Genomic DNA, 1,486 nt, shown 5'->3' with positions numbered 1-1,486 from the left:
CCACCAGCCGCACCATCTTGTTCCCCACCACCTCGGGCGGCGGCTCAGGGCTGATGGGCATCAGTGTGTCTGCCAGAAGGAAGTCACCGCGGTGCTGATGGACACCAAGCCACCAGGCACCTGGCACCTGCGCCAACCCCATCCCAGCTCTCCCCCATCTCCCCCCCGGCTCCCGGCTCCTACCCGGCTCCTCCTGGCACGAGGTATGAGTGGCCATGCAGCACCGGCAGCGCCTGGGCCATGGTCGCGGCGGTGGTGAAGGCGTCCAGGTTCTCCAGCAGCGCAGCCATGGCCCGGCCGTACGCCGGCTGCATCCGGCACGTGTTGGTGGCGATGAAGACCTGGGAGCGGGAGGGAGGAAGGTGGCGGGGCAGCGGCCCGAGGTGGGAGGCAGGTCGGGGCCCTGGGCCATGGGCACCGCGCTGCTGCTGAAGATGATCATCGCCTGCCTGCCCAGCCCCTGCCCCGGGGTGGCTGCCTCTGCCCAGGCACCCATGCCTGCACCCACATCTGCACCTGTGTCTGCACCCATACCCATGTCTGCACCCATGCCTGTACCTGTGCCTGCAGCCACACCGTCACCCGCACCCGCTTATGGCTGCACATGCGTCTGCTCACACCCACACCTGCACCCATGCTCATGCTTGCACCCAGCGTGCACCTGCACCCAGGCCTGCACTCACCGCCGTGCCTCCCCCCCAGCCGAGCGCCCCCCCGGTCCTGCACCCACACACCCACTCGCACCCGTGTCCCAAAACTCCCCCCCTGCCTGCAGCCACACCTGCACCTGCACCCCCACTCCCACCCGTGCCTGCACCCACGCCCCACCCTGCAGGCCCCCCCCCACATGACACCCACCTGCATGGCCCACGAGGTACTGTAGACATTGCTGAAGAAGCCGTCCCGGCCCTGCGCCTCGACCATCCTCCTCCTCGTCCTGCGCGTGGCCGCCCGCAGCTCCGCCGCCAGCCTGGCCCCCACCAGCCGCTCCCGCTCCAGGCAGGTGAAGGCCAGCGCCGCCACCGCCTCCGTGTCTGCAGGGACACGGGGTCCCCCCTTTTTTTTTTCGGGGGTCCCCCCGCCCCGCCTGTCCCTGGGGCCCCTTACCCGCGGCGCTGCCACCGATGTGCCCGAACCTGCCGTGCTGCTCGGCCACCAGGAGCCGGCGGATCACCTCCTCCCGCACCCGCTTGCGGTGGACGCACAGCGCCAGCACGCCCAGGCTGTACTGGTAGTAACCGTTGAGGGGGTGGCCGTGCTGCCGGGAGCCTGGGGACAAGGTGTCGTGTCACTGGGGCGAGCTGGTGGCCCTGCGGCTGGACGTGCCGGCGCAGTCGCCCCATGGGGATGCCATCACCTGCCCAGTCCTCCTCCAGGTAGTACTTCAGCCACGTCACCAGTGAACGCTGGGGACCGGGCTCCGGCGAGGGACAAGTGGCCCGCAGCCCCAGCAGGTATAGCGCCAGCCGCCCCGGCCCCGGGCCAC

General features: G+C 70.4%; 1 protein-coding gene across 1 annotated transcript in view; it reads right to left on the bottom strand.

The window, feature by feature from the left end:
* Nucleotides 1-179: 179 nt before the first annotated feature.
* Nucleotides 180-1,486, bottom strand: part of TCN2 (transcobalamin 2) — a 1,953-nt gene continuing 646 nt past the window's right edge. Inside the window, exons 2-5 of the mRNA XM_009280117.1 lie at nt 1,358-1,484; nt 1,108-1,269; nt 859-1,034; nt 180-341 (exon numbers count right to left, since the gene is read on the bottom strand). Of these exons, the coding sequence (XP_009278392.1) occupies nt 180-341; nt 859-1,034; nt 1,108-1,269; nt 1,358-1,484 (627 nt within the window). The remainder of the gene's footprint in view (nt 342-858; nt 1,035-1,107; nt 1,270-1,357; nt 1,485-1,486) is intronic.

This window comes from Aptenodytes forsteri, unplaced genomic scaffold (assembly GCF_000699145.1).
Source record: "Aptenodytes forsteri isolate BGI_AS27 unplaced genomic scaffold, ASM69914v1 Scaffold196, whole genome shotgun sequence".
Classification (NCBI taxonomy): Eukaryota; Metazoa; Chordata; class Aves; order Sphenisciformes; family Spheniscidae; genus Aptenodytes; species Aptenodytes forsteri.
Note: the sequence above shows the minus strand (reverse complement) of the source record. Positions and strands in the feature narration are given on the sequence as shown.